The sequence below is a fragment of the Sturnira hondurensis genome, unplaced genomic scaffold (genome assembly GCF_014824575.4).
Source record: "Sturnira hondurensis isolate 20B ecotype Veracruz unplaced genomic scaffold, ASM1482457v3 Scaffold0022910, whole genome shotgun sequence".
Classification (NCBI taxonomy): Eukaryota; Metazoa; Chordata; class Mammalia; order Chiroptera; family Phyllostomidae; genus Sturnira; species Sturnira hondurensis.
The window spans coordinates 7,576,802-7,597,153 of record NW_028095541.1 but is presented as its reverse complement, the minus strand read 5'-3'; the positions used below and the strand labels follow the sequence as shown (position 1 = coordinate 7,597,153).

Sequence of the window (20,352 nt, the reverse complement as noted above, 5' to 3'; positions counted from 1 at the left end):
ATACAGTGTCATGTCATCTGCAAATAGTTACAGTTTTACATCTTTCTTATCTGGATACTTTTTATTTCTTCCTCTTGTCTGGTTGCTGAGTCTAGGACTTCTAGTAATATTTTGAATAACAGTGGCAAAAATGAACATCTTAGTCTTGTTCCAAATCTTAAAGTGAAATCTTGCAGTTTTTGCCCATTGAGTATGAGGCTGGTAGTGGGTGTATAACATATGGCCTTTATTTTGTTGAGGTATATTCCCTCTATTCCCACTTTGCTGAGAATTTTTGTCAGGACTGGGTGTTGAATTTTATCAAATGCTTTTTCTGCATTAATTGACATGATCATGTGGTTTTCATCCTTCATTTCATACCACAGTAAGGTATCACTTCACAGCTATCAGATGTGTGTATTGGCTATCATCAATAAATCAATAAAAAGCAAGTGTTGGTGAGCATGTAGGGAAAGGGAAACCCTTGTACACTGCTGGCAGAATGTAGATTGGTTAGTCACTCTGTAAAGCAGTGTTTGGTTACTTCAAAAAATTAAAAATGAAACTGCCTGATGACCCAGTGATTTCACTTCTGGGAATTTATCTGAAGAAATCTGATACAAAAACTCGAAAGAATATGAGGGCTATCCAGAAGGTATCCAGCTATGTAATAAGAATAAGAGACATTGATTGAAGAAGGTACAGGACACACTGTACAGGGGACAATGATGCATGCCTCAGTCCCCTTCAAAGTTGGCACCTTGGCTCCTCACACAGTTCTCCCAGTCAGCTGCCCTGTTGTATTATCCTGAATCTCATCAAAGATCTGAAATCTCCTCCCTTCCAAGGTGATTTTAGTTTGGGGAAAAGCCAGAAGTCACAGGGCACCGAATCTGGGCTGTAGGGGAGCTGAGTCACCTGGCTGATTTGATGTTTCACCAGAAAACTCTGCTCAAGACATGATCCATGAGCAGGAATGTTGTTGTGATGAAGCTGCCACTCATCAGTTTTCCACCATTGTGATCTTCTGAATCATCTTAAGAGTTTCCATGGAGGAATGTTCAAGCTTAATGCAAAATTTGATGCAGATTCATTGTTCTACTTGCTCATTTTGAATGTGATAGCCACACTGTACACATACTTACTCAATGGTGTCTACTGACTCCCCTGACTAATACGGTGAAGTTGTCATTGTTCACACACATGTGTTCCAGTCCACTCTCTGTTGCTGTCAGGTTATATCAATTTTGTACAAACTATTCTCCTTATGTTAACATAGCTGGACTTTTTCTAGACAGACCTTGTATATGCACCTCTGTATTCATTGCAGCATTATTCACAATAGCCATGATATGGAAGCAGCCCAGTGTCCATAAGTAGATGAGTGGATAAAACAACTATGGTACATCTACACCTTGGAATATGACTTGGCTATAAGAAAGCTTTACCCTTTGTGACAGCATAGATGGGCCTGACATTATGTTAAATGTTACAAGACAGTAAGAGAAAGATAATTACCATGTATTTTCACTCATATGTGTAATCTATGAACAATCTGAATTAACAAGCAAAACAGAGACAAAGTCATAAGAGAGCAGACTGACAGATTTGGGGACAGGGGTGGGAGGTGGAGGGATCGAGCCAGAAAGAAAAATAACTCATAGACACAAAAAAGAGGGTGGTGACTACAGGGCAAGGGGAATGGGTGGAGGTGGAAGAGGATATAGGGGGATAAATGATCATGGGAAAATACAATAAAGAATAAATTAATTAAATTAAAAAATGAATAAATGATCACATACATCATTCTTTCTAGATTATGTTACCTGGAGCACTTGATCTCTAAGCTTCAGTTTCCTTATTGTAAAACAGGCTAATAAATAATCTGTTTCAATGGTTGGGTTCACTTAACAGCAATATAATAGAAGTGAAAAGACAGAAGTAAAAATTACCCTTTAAAATCCCATAAAGACTAAGCAAACATAGTCTTATGTATCCTGCATTAATACTCATTAAAACCGGCACAGTCAATGTCATTCATAGCTTTGGAACATATTGAAACCTCAGATAAATGACAGATTCCCAATCCCCCTATCCAAATCCCTTGGGCCCAGATATATTTCAAAATTCTACAAATTGAGGAAAGTAGCATATTTCATAACATCCCAGCAGATTCTGAGGCAGAATCCCACAAATGAGCATTATTATTGTGAAGTAGAATTTACACAGGCCCTCAAATAATGTCTTATTATAGTATTGATGAGATGTCATAGGAACTTAACTCATTTACATCAACTAGCCTATAGTAATATTGGTTTCGTTATACATTGTTTTGTCTAAAGTCTCAGAACCTATCGATGATGTTAAGTGAGGACTGACTGTGACAATCCGTTGTAAAGGAGACAGAGATGATGTGTCTATACTTGTATATATCTTCATGTCAATTCAGATCAGGTTTTGCCATTAAACTGTTGATTTTCACAATTCGTTGGGTTATAAAATCATCGGCTAATGTCAGTCTATGTCTGAGACCCAAAGTATTCTGAAACAGAAGTAACTTTTTTCAAAACATGCTGAGAGCCTAATGTTTAATTCACTTAAGTCAACGGAAATTAAAAACAAACAAAAAGTATTTACTAGTTATGTCCTACCACCCTTTACTTTCCTGCAAATTAAATGTTCATATCTGTGACTGCAAAACCAGGGACAGAGTTCTAGCAAAAATGCAAACAGAGTAAGAAAAGCTAATTCCCAACTTTAGGGATTTCATGAGGCTATGTTAATGGTGACTTGATATTTAATAGTAATTTTTGCCTTGTGTGCTGATTTAAGACCCTAGAGCCTGAAGATACAGGGATGTCCAACCTTTTGGTGACTGTGAGCTATACTGGAAAAAGAGGAGTTGTCTTGGGCCACATGTTAAATACACAAACACTAATGAAAACTGATGAGCAAACAAAGTTTTAAGTAAACCTATGATTTTAGGTGGGTTGGGCTGCATGCAGCCTGCAGGTTGGACACCCCTGCTAGAAGATACTATCCCATTTTACCTAATTTCAATAGAATTTATCTGCACTACTCTTATTGATACACACTGAATTAATTTTAAGATCTGGTGAATGTTATTCTTATTTAAAATTTCGTATGATCATAGAGCAAAAAATAAAAATGAAAATAGCTTACTAATGACTGAACACGTCATAAATTTATCTTGAGTTTTTTCTTCAAATTTTTCTTTAGCTTTTTTCGACCACTGCAGTGTCCCTTTACATGGTTCAATATAGGCCAGCTTACATTTAATTGCCTGTGTCAAAGAAAATTACACCATTAAGAGAGTGAAATTAATTTGTAGTTATTTTAGAATTTAAGTTTTGCATTAGCTGTGTTCAACCTAAACTTTGTGTCTGAATTTAAAACATATTCAGAAAATAAATATGCAAGATGTCTACAACATTTCTTTATAAATGCAAACAACTGGAATCAACAGGGTATTTGGTTAGATGAATTATTAGACACTTAGATTATGGAATAATAAGCATCCACTAAAAGAATTCCAGATCCTTATGCTATATTGTTAAATGGCAAAAACAGGTTATAGGACTATACTGTAGTTTAATCCCATAATTGTTTAAAAAAACACACAATGCATCTTAGAAGTACATATTTCAAAAAAGATTAAATAATTTTGAGTGGTTTCCCTCAATTTACTTATCTGTATTTTCAAGCTTTTTCCTTATAACTTTCTATCCATTTACCAAATGAAAAGTATTGCTCAAAAGCAACTCAGAGAATTCTCAAAGAAGGACAAATGTTTTTCTCTACACATCTCTTTTTCTCTTGCAATAGGATCACAGTAAAAGTACTTCTTCAATGAGCTTTTTTCACATAATCTGTCATACTTTTACCACATTATATAGATATTTCAAAATAACATTAAAAACTGCAGAACAGAATTCTCATAAAGACACAAATACATATGTACACATATGTTTTTTGAATAAAGTACTTATTTACTGATACACAATTTTATTTTTGAAATAACTACAGCAACTTTTTTCTTATAGTCCATTTAACAAATTATAGACAAAAACAGCAGTTACCAGAACATTTCCATGTGAAGATGACTTCTAAAAATGCTTTTATATATGTGCTAAAATTCTAACCCTATAATTCACTGTAAGTAGAATACCTTCTCTGGGGGATTCAGGAACTCATCTTTTATTTTACGCATTTCTTTAAGTGTTATTTTTGCAGTATTGCCAAAGTCCACATATTTAACTTCAACTTCACGATGTCCCGGCAATCCTTCAAAAATTATAAAATTAGAAAAATTTTTTAAATTATGGAAAATGAGAACTAGCAAAATTTAGAGTGATTTAGAATGAACTAGATTAGAATACTTTTATGCTCAATATACAAACTTAGTATTTTTTAAAATGTAAAAAGTTTTTCTAATATGTGAACTTCAAAAAATTCAACCATAATGCACAGTTTTTCAGAATTGGTGAATGAGAAAATAACATGATATTGAAAGGACAACCAAAATCAGGATAACATAATAACTATCAAGTGCATGGGGTTAGGCCTAGGAGTTAAGAATTAGCCTTTGAATTAAACTGACTGGATTAGAAACCTAGCTTAGTTACTGAATGCCATATGACTCTAAGCAAGTTAATTAACATTGCCAAGATACTGCCCTGAGAAAGCTCATTTTTTCCTTCAACCTTCATCATTTTATTTGTAAAGTGGATACACCAAAAAGAAAATCAAATCCTGCATAGCTTCTTTTTTTTTGAGGATTCACCAATTTCAAAAATTTTGCAAAACACCAAGCAAAAAAAGCGAGCACTTAATAAGTACTGATTTTCAACATAGGATCAAACAAGGCAAAATATTTAATAATCAAACTAAAGATTTATTCATATAATGGTAGCTAACTATAAAATTAAAAAAATTATTTTGGGGGATATTATAAAAATGACAAGTAGAGATAAACCTCTCTCTCTCTCTGACACACACACACAGAAATATATATTTTTAATCCTTACCTGAAAATATGTTTTCATTGATTTTTAGATAGAGGAAGGGGGAGTAGAGGGAGGCAGAGAGAGTAAGAGAGAAAGAAGCAATTATGTCATAGTGAAACATTGATCGGTTGCCCCCTATACACACCCTGAAGGGGGACTGAACCAGCCATCTAGGTATGTGCCCTGACAAAGAATCAAACCTGCAACCTTTTGGTGTATGGGACAATGTTACAACCAACTCAGCCACTTGGACAGGGCTAGTTCTGTATTTTAAAGGATACCAAACAAACCTCTGAAAGATAAAAACACAGTGAAGTTTGAATAAAGTCTTAACAAAAACTTTTTTAAAAATAAAAACTCAAAATATACCACTGACTTTAGCTTCTCTCGCCACATGTATATAGTGCTAGTAAACCATCATTTTCAAATTTAAGGATTTTGTTTGGGAAAGTACAGGCATTCTTTGCTTCTTAATAGAAGTGGAAGCAGGTAGAACAACACAGGTACTCAAGATGACACTTCAAGATGACAGTCACCCTATAGTAGGTAACTGAGGTGACTGAGAGGACACTTGTCCCTAGAAAGTAAGAAGGTGAAGGAACTTCTCTTTATTTCCAGTGGAATCTACATCTAGAAGGATATTCTCAACTGTAACAATACCATTAAGCCTTATCATTCCTCAACTCTCTTTTTTTAATTCTGATCTCTAAGTTATATTTATTCATTTTGATTTTTTAAAATGTTTACTGTCCAATTACACTTGTCCCCTTTCCTCCCCCCAATACGCTCTCCTGCCCCATGCACCCCACCTCCCACATTCAATCCTGCTCCCCCACTGTCTTTGTTCATAGGTCCTTCATATATGTTCCTTCCTCAAGTCTCTGAATGAAGATGCCATTAAAAAAACAGAGACAAGGTATGAAATTTAAAGAGAAATTTTTACACAAATTATCAATCATGTTTGAGAGGAGAGTCAAGACACATGGGAGGTCTCAAAATTTACCTACCATTTACTCTTTCTGAGGAAAAAATCAGAAGATTCTCCCACCAAAATAAGGGAGGAAACCAAAGAGACAAACATGAGATCCAGAAAACAAGGGATTCCACACAGAGAAAAATAAAGTGAATAACCAAGTGAAATAAATTCTCAGAATAACATAAGTGTAGTAAGCCTGGAGGACAAGTAGTCTAACTGGAACAGAAGAATATTTTTAAAAACATGTATTTTACTGTGTTGTTACAGTTGTCCCAATTTTTCCCTTTTTGCCCCTCACCCAGCACGCTTTAGTTCCCTCAGGCAATCCCCAAACCACTGTTCATGTCCATGGGTCATACGTATACGTTCTTTGGCTACTCCACTTCCTAGGTTGTACTTTACATCCCCATGTCTGTTCTGCAACTACCAATTTATACTTCTTAATCACCTTAACTCTTCACCCATTCCTCCAAACCTTCTCCCATGTAGTAATCATCAAATGCTCTCTGTATCCTTCCTTCTGTCTCTGTTGTTTAGTTTTTTTTTAATTCAATTGCTGATAGGTATGTGTTTATTGCCATTTTATTATTCATAGCTCTGATATTTTTTCTTAAATAAGTTCCTTTAACATTTCATATAATATGGTTTGATGATGAACTCCTTTAGGTTTTTCTTGTCTGAGAAGCTCTTTATCTGCCTTTGATTCTAAAAGACAGCTTTGTTGGGTAGAAACAATCTTGGCTCTAGCTCTCTGCTTTTCATGACTTTGAATATTTCTTGCCAATCCCTTCTACCCTGCAAAGTTTCTTTGGAGAAATTAGCTGACAGCCTTATGGGGACTCCCCTGTTCTCTTGCTGCTTTTAAGGTTCTCTCTTCATCTGTAACCTTTGGTTACATTTTAATTATGTGTCTTCTTATGGACCTGTTTATGTCCATCTTGTTTTGGACTCACTATGATTCCTGGACTTGCATGTCTATGTTCCTCACCAAATCAGGGAAGTTTTCTTTCATTATTTTTTCAAATAGCATTCCAATTTCTTGCTCTTTCTCTTCTCTTTCTGGCACCCCTATGATACGAATGTTTGCTTGAAGTTGTCCCAGAGGCTTCTTATGGTTATTTTTTGTTTCCTTATGTTCCAGATCATTGATTTGATTCTCAGCTGCACCTACGTTAGTGTTGTTTCCCTGTAAATTGTTTATTTCCATTAGAATATGCTTCATTTCTGTCTGGCTCTTTCTTATGCCATTGAAATACTCACTGAATTCCTCAGGCATCCTTATAACCACTGTTTTACATGCTCTATCTGACAGATTGCTCATCTCCATTTTGTTTAGTTCTTTTTCTTGAGTTTTAATCTTTCTTTCATTTTGGCCATGTTTCTTTGTCTCCTCATTTTGGCAACCTCCCTGTGTTTGTTTCTGTGTATTAGGCAAAGCTGTGATGACTCCCTGTCTTGGCAGCATGGCCTGTAGGCTCCAGCAGCACAGCCTTCCCTATCACCCAAACTGGGTACCCAAGGTGTGCCCTTTGTGTGGGCTGAGTATACCCTCCTCTTGTAGTTGAGCCTTGTTTGCTGTTGGCAAGTCTCTGGCAGGAATTTACTCAGGCCAGGCAGTTGCAAGGACTGGCTGTGACCACTGACTACCAACCTCCCCCTTCCACAAAAGATCAGCTGTACCAGGGTGGGGGGGTGGTGCTCCAATGTGGTTTGTAGCTATCCATGGGGTGTTCAGACTCTGGGATTTCCTGGGTGGTTCAGGTAAGCATCAGTCACCAACTGTGTTCTACCTGGGGACACCTAGCTTGAGCTACAAAGCTATCTGCAGATGACTGCTACTTATACTGGGCTTGGAAGTTCCAAGGCAGAGCCAAACTGATCCAAGGGTTGCTGCTACTTGTGCTGGTCCTGGGTTTACTTAGCCAGAGGTACAGGGCTGGGGGCAGGCCATTAGTTGGGTAGGGTGGTAAATCAGTTAAATGCCAGGGCAGGGGAAACAATTTAAGCCAGGTTGATGGAGTCTCAGATGGCTACAACCTGCCAATTGTGGCTCTGTGGAGGGAGGGCTCAAAAAAGGCACAATTTACTCTACCCACATTTCTTTACGGGAGAGAACTCTCCCTCAGCTCTTGCCCTGGTGTCACACACTTTAGTTCCTGCTCAATATGCCATTAGTGCCTTTCAAGCTGCTACCCTGGTGATGCCAAAGCTCAGATGGAGTGCCTCTAAGTAAGTTTGGCACGGGCCCTTTAAGAGGAACTGTCAGGGAATCCTGTATTTATTTTTCACCAAATCAATCCCACTGGTTTTCACAGCCAGAAATTATTGGAGCTTCTCTTCCTGGCATTGGTACCCTGGGTTGTCGGGCCTGGTGTGGGTCTAAGACTACTCACTCCCGAGATAACCTTGTCATATTTTCATTAACCCCACATGGGTGTGGGATGTGCCTGTCCTGTAACTCCCAACCCTTCTGGACTATTGTGGTTTTTTTAGTTTTGTAGTTGTCAGATTTCCATTCAACTCGATTTCTGACTGTTCTATCTTTGGTCTGTAGTTTAGCTGCAATTTTGATGTGGTTGTGCAAATAAGCAAGCTGTGTTTATCTATGCTTCCATCTATCTTGACCAAGGTTTCCAGAAGAATGTGTTCACAGTTTAAAAGAAAAATCAAACTACTGTACTTTGCCATGTATAATGCATACTTTTTTGCTCAAATTGTTGAGGGTAAAATAAGGATGTACATTATACATGCATAGTACCTGAAATACCTTATATCTGTTCTTGTGTTTTGAAATTATTTGTTACATAAAATTTCTTGTACCAAAATATGTTTAAAAAGTGCTAAATTATTTTACAATACAAAAAACCCAAGTATCTAAATATAAATGATACAAATGAATAAAAAATTGAATTAAAATATTAAAACTTTTTCCTGAAAGTTTGGGCCAAAAAACACGGTGTGCATTATACATGGCAGAATATAGTAATATTATCTGGAAGTCTAATCACATGGATAATTGGTTTATCAGGAAAATGCAGCCATAAATTAAAAGAAAAAGTGAAAAGTTGATGCAATTATTACCTCAGAATTAAAGGATACTTTATGGCTTACCAGAGAAAATATTTACATAGAATAAATAACTAAAAAATGTCAGATTTCTATGGGGGGCTAAAGTGGGGACAAAAGAGCAATAAGAGATCAAAAACTTATCTAACAAAACAGGTAACAACTAAGACTAAAGTACCAACAAAGTATTACATATTACTTAGAAGAAACAACCCAGGTAAATACCAAAAACTGGCTGGAAGAAAAGAGAAATGGTTGAAAGGATTAAACACATTTACTTTCTTGGAAGAGACTGAAGTATAAATCATTTAGCATTATTCGATTTTATAAATATAGTGGACATAAGAAAATAAAACAAATCAAAACAAAAAAACAGTCAAGTCAAATGAAATCTAAGGAGCCAGAAATTCATCTTCCAACATTGTTATAATTAGTTTTCTGGATAGATGACAGATAAAAATTGCAAGATCAAATAATATCATTCCCAAAATTCAATGTGCACTGACTCAGATGGTATCTGTTCTTAAGCATAACATTTCCCTGGAGAAATAGTGTGCAACTGCCTACCAATGACTTTTGCTCGGTACCAAACTCCATCTTCAAATTTGGCTACACAGGCTTGGTCTTGAACTGGACAGAGGATTTCCAAATTTTCCCCATCTTCACTTTTATAAAAATCTTCAATTCTTTTTAATAGAAATAAAAAATCCAAGCTCCCTACCTAAAAAAAATTAAAACACTGTAGTTTCATAGAAACTGAAGATTTTAATGTTGCATGTTATTATAGGCACTACTTATAAAATTATAAAATGTTGGAATTAAATTATGTAATTTAAATTTGAAATAATTTCAAAAGAAGCATACAAAATTAGCAGACATAAAAAATTTTAATTACATTATTCCAGATATCTTTAGGATATCTAGATATCCTTCTAGATATTTTCTAAACTTTCCATTCTTTTGTTTTATAAAAAATGAAACCATACCATAAAGTGCAATTTAATAACCAGTATTTTAAATCAATTCTCACCTTTCTGTTTCAGTAAGGAACCATACTAGTATACTTCTAGACCATATTTAGATTTCCCCAACTGACCATAATCAGTATCCAATCCAAGACTACACATTGTATCTGGTTGCCTTGGTAAGTCTAGGATACTGTTCCTTTTTAAAAATGACCCCGTATTATTAAAAAGTCTGTTATTTTTCTGCAGACTGCTCCACCTTTTGCATTTATGTGGTTATGTCCTCATCCTATTATTTAACTTGTTCCTTCACTAAGTTAGGTCTATCCCTTGAATTTTCACAAAGCCGAACAGTTCTATCTACAGGTGTGATGAATTAAAGTCAATCCTTTTTAACTAGAATAGATGGTATATATGATAACTAAAATTGTTGCTATATCAAAATACATATTGTTACTGAATCACTATGAATGCACTAAGATTCACCTATGGATTGGGGTGATGATTGTGATCCCTCCATTGTACAGTTATGTTCCCCCAGGTGGCCAGAAAGAAATTCATGTAGTGCTACACTGGCGTCATGCCATCTACCATCCATATAATGGTTTTTCACTGAATTGATAAAATATTTAAATCAATAATTTCAGCAGGGCTTGTGAAATGACCACATTATTTAATAAAATGGAGCTTTCTATTATTAAATGGGAACATCTGGTTACTTTAAATCATAGTTCCTAAAGTTCTTATAGTACCTAAAACAGTTTTTAAAACAAAGTAAAAAAAAAACCACATTTGACTATTTCTCCAAAAACCAAATCTTAAGGTTAAAAAATCCATCTCAACTAGCAAAAAATTAAGTTTTTCTCTTTTGTGAGTATAATAATGCACGTAGAAATTTTCAGAATCTCTCTTTTCTTAATTAAGTTACTTAAAAACTACTTTAAACATTCTGATCTTTTATTTCTAAGTATTGATTATTTATATTTTTCCATTAACAGGTTAGATGAAGTGAACACTGAAAAATTCAACAGGTCTGACAATAGCAAAATTGAAGACTAGGAACCTCTAAGCTATTGTTCTCCCACAGAAATATTGAAAAATCTAGAAATCATCTGAATAAACTTTGTTAGAGCTCTGGAAAAGAGCCAAAGTGTTACAACAACCAAGCAACACCCTATCAAGCTCTTGACATTCAAGGATATCTCTGTAAAACATTTGCTGAATACAAGCTGAAGGAACAGGTCTTTGCCAAAAATAGTTTAGAGAAGTCTCAGAACAAACCAATTTCAGTCTTCAACAATTAAAAAAATCTAGCAAACCTGATTGGGGAAATCTTATTTTCAGAAGGCACACATAATAAACAGACAAAAACTGCCCCTGAGGAAGCCCAGATAGTGAAATTACTAACAAAGACTGAAGAACATATTTCTTAAATATACTTAAAGAACTAAAGCATAACATTGACAAAGAATCAGAAGAAACCAGGAAAACAATAAAGGACCAAAGTGAAAATATCAACAAAAATTAGAAATTGTAAAAAGGTATCAAACAGAAAGTGTGGAGCTAAAAAGTACAACAGCTGAAAATACACTAGAAGGTTCGAGGCCTGGTTTGAGAAAGCATAAGAATGAATCAGTGAATATGATAGAAAAATTGAAATCATTCAGGGAGGAGCAGAAAGAAAATTCAATGAAGTGAACAAGAGACTAAGAGACTTGTGTAACACTATTAAACATACCAATATACTCAGTATAGGAGTTTCAGAAAGAGAGAGAGAAACATAAAGATTATATGAAGAAATAATGCTCAAAACTTCTCAAATTTGATAAAAGACATGAACCTACAAATCCAAGATGCTCAATTTTATGGGCTGAATTGTGTTTCTAAAATAAAATAAAATATAGATATAGATATACATATATATGTCATAACCCTGCAGCTCAGAATGTGACCTTAAATAAAGAGAGGGTCTTTACAGAGATGATCAAGTTAAAAAGGAAGTCACATGGAAGGCTTTAATCAAATACAACTGGTGTCCTTATTAAAAGGAGTAAATTTGGGCAAAGAGACAAACACCTGGGAGAATGCATATGAAGATGAAGGCAAAGACTAGGGTGAAGTGGAATCCATGGAGCACCAAAAATTTCCACCTAAACACCATAAGCTGGTAGAAAAGCATGGAATAGATTCTTACTCATAGCCCTCAGAAGGAACCAATGCTACTGATAATTTGATTTTGCATTTCTAGATCCATAACTGTGAGACAATTAATTTATATTGTTTAAGCCCCTCAACTCATGGAACTTTGCTGTTATAGTCCTAGGAAATGCATGCAGATATTCATTCTGGAAAGCAGGATCCTGCTGTAACAAATACCTAAAACAAGGGAGTGGCTTTGGAATTGGGTAATGAGTAGAAAAAGAAGAGTTGTGAGGTAACTGAATGAAAAAATAGAGATTACTTTGAAAAGACTGCTAGTAGAAATATGAACATTAAAGGTGCTTCTGGTGAGATGTCAGATAGAAGTGAGGTACATGTTATTGGAAATCGCAGGAAATGCAATTTTTGTTATACAGTGGTAGAGAAATAGGCTAAATTGTGTTCTGTTGTATGGAACATAGAACTTGGATATTTAATTGAGGAGACCACCAAGCAAAGTGTTAAAGCACAGCCTGCTTTCTCCTTGCTGCTTCAAATAAAATGTGAGATGACAGAGATAAATTGAAGAAGTATTGTTAAACATAAGGGTACCAGAACTTGAAGATTTAGAAAATTCTCATACTATTCATAATGCAAAATATGAGGAAGAGTGCTCTGGAGAAAAAGCAAAGGCATGGCTGGACACTATTTCCTAGGATTACAGGTCTGTGAGTTGTGGACCCAATCAACCGTCTCGGCAGAAACACTGCCAGCTTGAACTACAGTGGACGGAGAATGGAGTAAATGAGGCGGGGTTGCTAGACATGTGGGATTTTATAGGCAGAAAGTGAGCCGACAGAGATATTGGCCATGAAATATGCTATCTTTCAAAAAACAGAAGAATGACCCTGAAAGCGATTCAGAGACAGATGTATCTGCCAATGCCACCACAAGCCCAGAGGGCATAGAATTGAGAGGCTGTGTCTCCCTCTGTTCCAGAGGTGGGGCCTCCTCCTGGGTTCCAGAGGGTGAGGACAACTCTCAATTCCAACTGGTAGGGCTGCTGTCAAGGCTGAGATGATAGGGCCACCACCCCAGTGGGACTAAAGGACAGAGCATCTAGCCAAAAAGAATTGTTTCCAAGACATAAGAATCAGAATTTGCCCTGCCAGGTTTTAGACTTGTCTGGTCTCACAGATTGACATGAAAGAAAATTTAGCCCTAGTTTGAGTGATACCCCATTCTTATCTACTTGAATTAGATGAGAAGATTTGGGACTTTCAGTTGAGTCGATGCTGGAATGATTAAGACTTTTTGGAATGCTAGAATGGGGTGAATGTAGTTTGCATGGGGGAAGAAATTAATTTTTGATACACCTGAGGGTGGACTATTGTTAGTTGAATTATATCCTCCCCTCAAAGATAACAAAATTCACAAGCCTTTAAGCAGACTCATCAAGATAAAAAAAGGGAGGACCCAAACAAATAAAATCAGAAATGAAAGAAGAGAAATGACAACTGATACCACAGAAATACAAAGGACTGTAAGAAACTACTATGAACAACTATATGCCAAGAAATTTGAAAACCTGGGTGAAATGGAAAAATTTCTAGAAAAACATAATCTTTGAAAACTTAATGAAGAAAAAGCAGGGAGCCTAAAAAGACCAATAACAGCTGGTGAAATTGGACAGTAATGACAAACACCCATCACACAAAAGCCCTGGACCAGATGGTTTCACAAGAGAATTATATAAAACATTTAAAGAAGAGCTAACCCCTATCCTTCAAAGACTGTTTCAAACTTCCAAACTTCTGGCCAAGATGGAGGCATAGGTAGACACACTGTGTCTCCTCGAATTACCAAAATAAGGACAACAACAACTTAGAAACAAAATAACAACCAAAACTGAGAGAAAATTGAACTGTATGAAAGTCCAACAACCAAGGAGTTTTAAAAATAGACACACTCATCCAACCCCTAGGTGGGGCGGAGTTGGGTGGCTGAGGGGAGAGGGGTCACGGCACTGGAAGCAATGACACTGGGCACGCAAGATGGCACTGGGCAGACTCTGAGTGCCCAAGTTGCGGCTGGCAGACCCCAGACATGGGGTGGCAACGGACAGACCCAGTGAGGAGGAAATTGAGAAGCAGGGCACTGTGCACAAGGTGGCTGGCTGACCAGGCAGCAGTCCCACATTTGTGTGCAGATCACTGGGGAGCAAAATAGACCGCACAACCTAGGGTCCTAGCACCAGGAAATAAAGCCTCAAAACACCGATTGAAAATACCTGTGAGGTTTGAGGCACAGGGAGAGATTCCCAGCCTCACAGGAGACTTCTTTGGAGAGACACAGAGCCCTAGAATGCACACAAACCGACGCACACGGGAATCAGCACCAGAAAGGCCTAGTTTGCTTGTGGAAGGCAGAAGGGACTGAGGTGCAACAGAGAGCTGAACAAATGCCATTTCTCCTGCTCTGGGCCTGTCCCTACATACAGCATCACAACCTAGAGAACTGGGTTGCCCCACCCTGGTGAACACCCAAGGCTCTGCCCCTTATACATAACAGGTGCAAACAGACCAAAACATTATGACTCAAGAAGAAGACAGCTCAAAGCCCCAGAGCCAATACTTCTAAAAGACCAAGAGATAGCCAACCTATTGGATGCACAGTTCAAAATATTGGTGATCAGGATGCTCAAAGAATGGTTGATTTGAGTCACAAATTAGAGGAACAAATGAAGGCTACACTAAGGTAAATGAAGCAAAATGCACAGGGAAACAATAGGGATGGTAAGGAAACTGGGACTCAAATCAAAGGAGTGGACCAGAAGGAAAAAAGAAACAACCAAACAGAAAAGAAGGAAGAAACAAGAATTCAAAACTATGAGGAGAGGCTTAGGAACCTCCAGGACATCTTTAAATGTTCCAACATCCGAATTATAGGGGTACCAGAAGGGGAAGAGGAAGAGCAACAAGTGGAAAACTTATCTGAACAAATAATAAAGGAGAACTTCCCCAGTCTGGCAAAGGAAATAGACTTCCAGGAAATCCAGAAAGCTCAGAGAGTGCCAAAGAAGTTGGACCTAAGAAAAGACACACCAAGGCACATCATAATTACATTACCCAACATTAAAATGAAGGAGAGAATCATACAAGCAGCAAGAGACAAGAAGACAGTCACCTACGAAGGAGTTCCCATCAGACTGTCAGCTGATTTCTCAAAAGAGACCTTACAGGCAAGAAGGGGCTGGAAAGAAGTATTCCAAGTCATGAAATCCAAAGACCTACATCCAAGATTGCTCTATCCAGCAAAGCTTTAATTTAGAATGGAAGGGCAGATAAAGTACTTCCCAGATAAGGTCAAGTTGAAGGAGTTCATCATCACCAAGCCCTTATTATAGGAAATGTTAAAGGGACTTATATAAGAAAAAGAAGATAAAAAATATGTATAGTAAAATGATAGCAAACTCACAATTATTAACAACCACACCTAAAATAAAAACAAAGAAATCAACTAGGGGGGGTGGGCTGGGCTGGGAGTAAAAGACAGAAAACTGTACATGAACAATAGTTAAATTAAAAAATCCTTTAAAAAAATTTAAAAAAAGAAAACAACCAGAACAGGAACAGAACCACAGAAATGGAGATCACAAGGAGGATTAGCAATAGGGGAGTGGGAGGAGGAGAGAGGGGGAAAAGGTAGAGAGAATAAGTAGCATAGATGGTAGGCAGAAAATAGACATGGGGAGGGCAAGAATAGTATGGGAAATGTAAAAGCTAAAGAACTTAAGACACATGGACATAAATTAAAGGTGGGGATGTGGGTGGGAGCAGGTGTACAGCGTGGAGGGGAATGAAGGGGGGAAATGGGACAACTGTAATAGCATAATCAATAAAATATATTTTAATAAAACAGAAAAAAAAGAAACTTCCAAGAAGAGGAAAGATTACCAAATGCTTTTTGTGAAGACAGCATCATCTCAATCCCAAAACCAAAGACAAAACAAAGAAAGAAACTACATGCCAATATCACTGATGAATATAGACACTAAAAACCTTAACAATATATTGGCAAACCACATCAAGCAATAAATGAAAACAATCTTACACCATGATCAAGTGGGAGTCATCCCAGAGACGCAAGGATGGTACAATATTTGCATATCAATAAACATAGTACAACCCATAAACAAAAGGAAAGACAAAAATCATACAATCACATCAACAGATATGGAAAAAGCATCTGATAAGTTACAGCACCCATTAATGATAAAAAGCTTGTCAAAGTGGGAGTAGAGGGAGCATACCTCAACATAATAAAGGCCATATATGTAAAAGCTATAGCCAATATCATACTCAATGGGCAAAAACAAAGCTTTCCTACTAAGATCAGAAATAAGACAAGGACATCCACTTTCACTACTTCCTTCAACATGGTATTGGAAGTCTTAGTCATAGCAATCAGACAAGAAGAAGAAATAAAAGGCATAGAAATTGGAAAGGAAAAAGCAAAACTGTCATTGTTTGCAGATGGTATGATAGTGTACACTGAAAACCCCACAGACTGCACCAAAAAACTACTCGACCTAGTAAGTGCAGTTGGCAAAGCAGCAGGACACAAAGTCAATATTCAGAAATCAAAGGCATTTTTGTACACCAACAATGAACTATCAGAAATTGAAGTCAGGAAAATAATTCCATTTGCAAGAGCAACAAGAAAAATAAAGTACCTAGGAATAAACCTAATGAAGGAGGTGAGAGACTTGTACTCAGAAAACCACACAACACTGAATGAAGAAATTAAGGAAGTCACAAATAAATAAAAACATAGAAGGAAGATGGCGACAGAGTAGGAGGGTGCAGATTCCACTTCATCCTACACACGGGAGAAGAAACTAGACGATCTATGGAGGAACAGAGCAAACAACCTGCAGTACCCCAGCATATATGAAAATAAGAAACCAAAAATTGTAGCAGACACTGAAAAACCCTTGTAAGAACAAGGGACCAGCGTGGGGACCAGGGCGGCTGTAGCCCCAGGCCTGGCACCCAGTGCCAGTGGGGCGCTGGGTCTAACACAGACTCCTTGGGAGCAGTGGGCCTGCCTCAGAGTCCTTGGGAAAGAGCTGGGTCAACTGCTCCCTCCCTTCCCAGCCAAGCAGGGTTTAAGCAGCACCAGGAGAGACCTGGTTGCTTGAAGTCAGAGAGAGGGGAATAAGGACTAAGAGGCCAACACACAGGGGCTGTGATCACCCATGGAGTCTGTGGTCGCCGGCTTGGGAGAGTTGAGAGTCACGCAGTGACAGGCCCTGACCCCAATAGTCACCACTCTGGCTGGAGAATGGAGCTGTATGGAACAGCAGGCTTGATCAGGAAAAATTTCTCAAAAAGAAAACCTGGGGAATTCTGCAACAGCTGCTTGGCCTACTCTCCTCCCAGACAGGCAGCGATCTCGAGGTGGTGGGGAAAATTGTGCTCGGAAGGCTGCTCACGGATGTGGGGGTAGACCGTGTGTACCCCCATAGCACTGGGAAGGGACCAAGGCAGCCTGGTTGAGCATGTGCGCCTGCATCCCAGCCCATACTGGTAACCCGTGGAAAGAGCCTCTGAGGAAGACCTGGATCCCACACCAAAGGTGCACGGGAGAGGTGCCGGACTAGCTCTAGAGAGAGTACTGAGTACACATTTGGAAGGGAGAAAAGCCATACCAATCGCCCTTCAGCCTGCTGCAACCAGCAACACCAAAAAAAAAAAAAAAAAAAAACCAGTTTGACCACCCTAAAACCAACAAGAGGGGTTTTTTTTAGTAATTTTTAATTTTAAAAAATTTATTNTACTGGTAACCCGTGGAAAGAGCCTCTGAGGAAGACCTGGATCCCACACCAAAGGTGCACGGGAGAGGTGCCGGACTAGCTCTAGAGAGAGTACTGAGTACACATTTGGAAGGGAGAAAAGCCATACCAATCGCCCCTCAGCCTGCTGCAACCAGCAACACCAAAAAAAAAAAAAGAAAGAAAAAACCAGTTTGACCACCCTAAAACCAACAAGAGGGGTTTTTTTTAGTAATTTTTAATTTTAAAAAATTTATTATTTTTTATATTTCAATACCATTATCCTCTTTCCTTGTTTTATTCCTTCTTCCTTTCTTTCTAATTTTATCTCTTCTTCCTCCCTTCTCCTGCCTTTTTTTTTAATACCCACATGTGAGAAAAAAAAATCTGGAACTATGAAGGACCAGAGTTGGACTCGAAGAGGAGGCATCCCAACAGTTGAGACAGTGAGACAAATTTGACTTTGCTATTGCAGAGAAACTGCAAGTTACTGCATATTTGTAATATTTTTTTATTATTCTTACATCTTTTATTTTAATAGTATTTTTGTACTCTTCTTTCTGTATAGCCTTCTTTGCTTGGTTGGATATATTGTATCATTTGACAGACTTCCCCTGTTCTCTATTTCATAGTGTATTGCTAATTTACTGTCCTTCACATCACTTCCATTCTTTTAGCACACAACTCAAAGTCCTATACCCCCTATTCTTGTTATTCAGATCACATAGATTCTGTCATATGATTGTTGCTCTATTATTATTGTAAATAATAGCTGTTTCATACAAATGTAAATACTTCACAACACACCTCCTAGATCTTACCCCACTTCACAGTTTCTTGAACTCTATTACTATAGTGGTTAACTCTATTCTCTCTCACTCTACACTTATTTACTATCCTTTACTCTCACCTTAACTCAGAATCTGACCTCCCACAACCTCACTGCTTTCTAGATCCAACTCACAATCCTTCCCTCCCCAACAAGAGTCTTTTCTTCTTTCCATCCTATCTTAAAAGTGGCTAGTTGGGTGGAAGATGATGGTTAATCACTATACATAGCCAAAGGATCTCCTATCTTTTCTCTACCAACTGCTACTGTAAATATAGAATACTCTCTTGTTGTCTTAAACCATTTTGGCCTTCCCTCCAACTGATCACAAAAAAAGAGTAGGTGGAAGTGGTGAACACCAGGATACCCACTGGAAGAGGAAACCCAACATCAAAGGAACTACCAACAGATAACAATAAAAGAAGGTGAAGGAGGGAGTGGAAACCACACAAACCTCAATCCAGGACCTGTCTGGAAACACAACTAAATAGTGGAGAAACTACCCAGGACAAATCATTGAACAAGACCAAGGGAGAATCCTCAAAACCTTGTACACATGGAAGAATCAGCTTCAACACAACCTGCCCTCACCAGTACAACAAAATACTACAGGTGGTGGACAAAGTGACCCTCAGTTAACCAGCTGGTGGGAAGGACTTACCAAAGAAAGACCCCAAAACAATCAAAACCCAGAGACAAACACAGAGTCAGCTTAAACAACAGCCCAAGACCAATGAGCCCAGGGGATAAAGGAAACTACACCACTGAATCTCATAAGTATTCTACAACAAAAGTTCACATCATAAACCCAGGGAGTCAGAACAGATCAATTTAAGAAGCTAAGGTTAACAAGAAGAGTCTCACAAACAATGGGAAGACAAAGAAACAATCCCCAAATGAAAGAAAAGGAGGAAGCCTCAGAAAGAATGCTAAATGAAATACAGGCAAGTCAACCATGAGATAGTGAATTTAAAGTACTGATTATCAGGAATTTCAATGAACTCACAATGAGCTACAAGAAACTACAGGGAAACTACAATGAACTCACTGAAAACTATATCATCATGAAAATGCAAATATAAACTATCAACAAGGGCCAAGAGGAAATGAAGAATACAATTTCTGAACTGAAGAACATAGTGGAAGGAATCAAACACAGGATCGATGAAGCAGAAGATTGGATCACTGAGTTGGAGGACAAAGTAGAAAAAACACCCAGAAAGAGCAAGAAAAGGAAAAGGGGCTCAAAAAGAATGAAGAGGGATTAAGAGAAATGCAAGACAATATGAAATATAATAATATTCATACAACAGGGATACCAGAAAGAAAAGAAATAGAACAAGGGATAGAAAGCCTATTTGAAAAAGTAATGATGGAAAACTTTTCTACTTTGATGAGAGAAGAAGTCACACAAATCCAAATAACACAGAGTCTGACTGAGTCAAGAGGAACCCAAAGTAGCCCATTTCAAGACACATTATAGACATCATTAAAATGGCAACATTCCAAGACAAAGAGAGAATCTCAAAAGCTTC

The 20,352-nt window shown here is 37.5% G+C and overlaps 1 protein-coding gene across 1 annotated transcript in view; it reads right to left on the bottom strand.

Annotated features, from left to right (window-relative positions):
- Window positions 1–20,352, bottom strand: part of RNF17 (ring finger protein 17) — a 176,037-nt gene that overhangs the window by 65,383 nt on the left and 90,302 nt on the right. Inside the window, exons 18-20 of the mRNA XM_037037065.1 lie at window positions 9,616–9,765; window positions 4,169–4,284; window positions 3,163–3,283 (exon numbers count right to left, since the gene is read on the bottom strand). Of these exons, the coding sequence (XP_036892960.1) occupies window positions 3,163–3,283; window positions 4,169–4,284; window positions 9,616–9,765 (387 nt within the window). The remainder of the gene's footprint in view (window positions 1–3,162; window positions 3,284–4,168; window positions 4,285–9,615; window positions 9,766–20,352) is intronic.